We start from the raw sequence: 1,326 nt of genomic DNA on the forward strand, positions 1-1,326 counted from the left end.
TCTGTTCCATGGACGCGCCGGTCTGCACGGTGCTGGAGCAGGCCATCCCGCCGTGCCGCTCCATCTGCGAGCGGGCGCGCCAGGGCTGCGAAGCCCTCATGAATAAATTCGGTTTCCAATGGCCGGAGCGATTACGTTGCGAGAATTTCCCCCGGCACGGCGCCGAGCAGATCTGCGTGGGGCAGAACCATTCAGAAGACGGCGGTTCGCCGGCGTTGCTCACCAGCGCCACGCCGTTGGCCGGCCAGGGCACCCCGGGCGCCCCTCGTTACGCCACCCTCGACCACCCCTTCCACTGCCCGCGGGCGCTGAAGGTGCCCAGCTACCTCAACTACAAGTTCTTGGGCGAGAAGGACTGCGCGGCGCCCTGCGAGCCCACCCGTCCCGACGGCCACATGTTCTTCAACGAGGACGAGATCCGTTTCGCCCGCATCTGGATCCTCATCTGGTCCGTCTTGTGTTGTGCCTCCACCTTCTTCACCGTCACCACCTACCTGGTGGACATGCAGCGTTTCCGCTACCCCGAGCGACCCATCATCTTCCTCTCGGGGTGCTACACCATGGTGTCGGTGGCCTACATCGCCGGCTTTGTGCTGGAGGAGAGGGTGGTCTGCAACGAGCGTTTCCAGGAGGACGGCTACCGCACGGTGGTACAGGGCACCAAGAAGGAAGGTTGCACCATCCTTTTCATGATGCTCTACTTCTTCAGCATGGCCAGCTCGATCTGGTGGGTCATCCTCTCCCTCACCTGGTTCCTGGCCGCCGGCATGAAGTGGGGCCACGAGGCCATCGAGGCCAACTCCCAGTACTTCCACTTGGCCGCCTGGGCCGTGCCGGCCGTCAAGACCATCACCATCCTGGCCATGGGGCAGATCGACGGGGACCTGCTGAGCGGCGTCTGCTTCGTGGGCCTCAACAACATCGACCCTCTCCGGGGCTTCGTGTTGGCCCCGCTCTTCGTCTACCTCTTCATCGGTACCTCCTTCCTTCTGGCCGGCTTCGTCTCCCTCTTCCGCATCCGCACCATCATGAAACACGGAGGGACCAAAACAGAGAAGCTGGAGCGGTTGATGGTTCGCATCGGGGTCTTCAGTGTCCTCTACACCGTCCCGGCCACCATCGTCATCGCTTGCTATTTCTACGAGCAGGCTTTCCGCGAGCACTGGGAGCGCAGCTGGATCAGCCAGAACTGCAAGAGCTTGGCCATCCCCTGCCCGCTCCACTTCACCCCCCGCATGACCCCCGATTTCACCGTCTACATGATCAAGTATCTCATGACTCTCATCGTGGGCATCACCTCCGGCTTTTGGATATGGTCGGGTAAAA

At 62.1% G+C, this 1,326-nt stretch overlaps 1 protein-coding gene across 1 annotated transcript in view; it reads left to right on the forward strand.

The window, feature by feature from the left end:
* Positions 1 to 5: 5 nt before the first annotated feature.
* Positions 6 to 1,326, forward strand: part of FZD2 (frizzled class receptor 2) — a gene marked incomplete at its 5' end in the record, with an annotated part of 17,505 nt that continues 16,184 nt past the window's right edge. The window contains one exon of the mRNA XM_009329970.1: positions 6 to 1,320. Coding sequence (XP_009328245.1) covers positions 6 to 1,320 — 1,315 coding nt within the window. The remainder of the gene's footprint in view (positions 1,321 to 1,326) is intronic.

The sequence above is a fragment of the Pygoscelis adeliae genome, unplaced genomic scaffold, assembly GCF_000699105.1.
Source record: "Pygoscelis adeliae isolate BGI_AS28 unplaced genomic scaffold, ASM69910v1 Scaffold718, whole genome shotgun sequence".
In the NCBI taxonomy this organism is placed as follows: Eukaryota; Metazoa; Chordata; class Aves; order Sphenisciformes; family Spheniscidae; genus Pygoscelis; species Pygoscelis adeliae.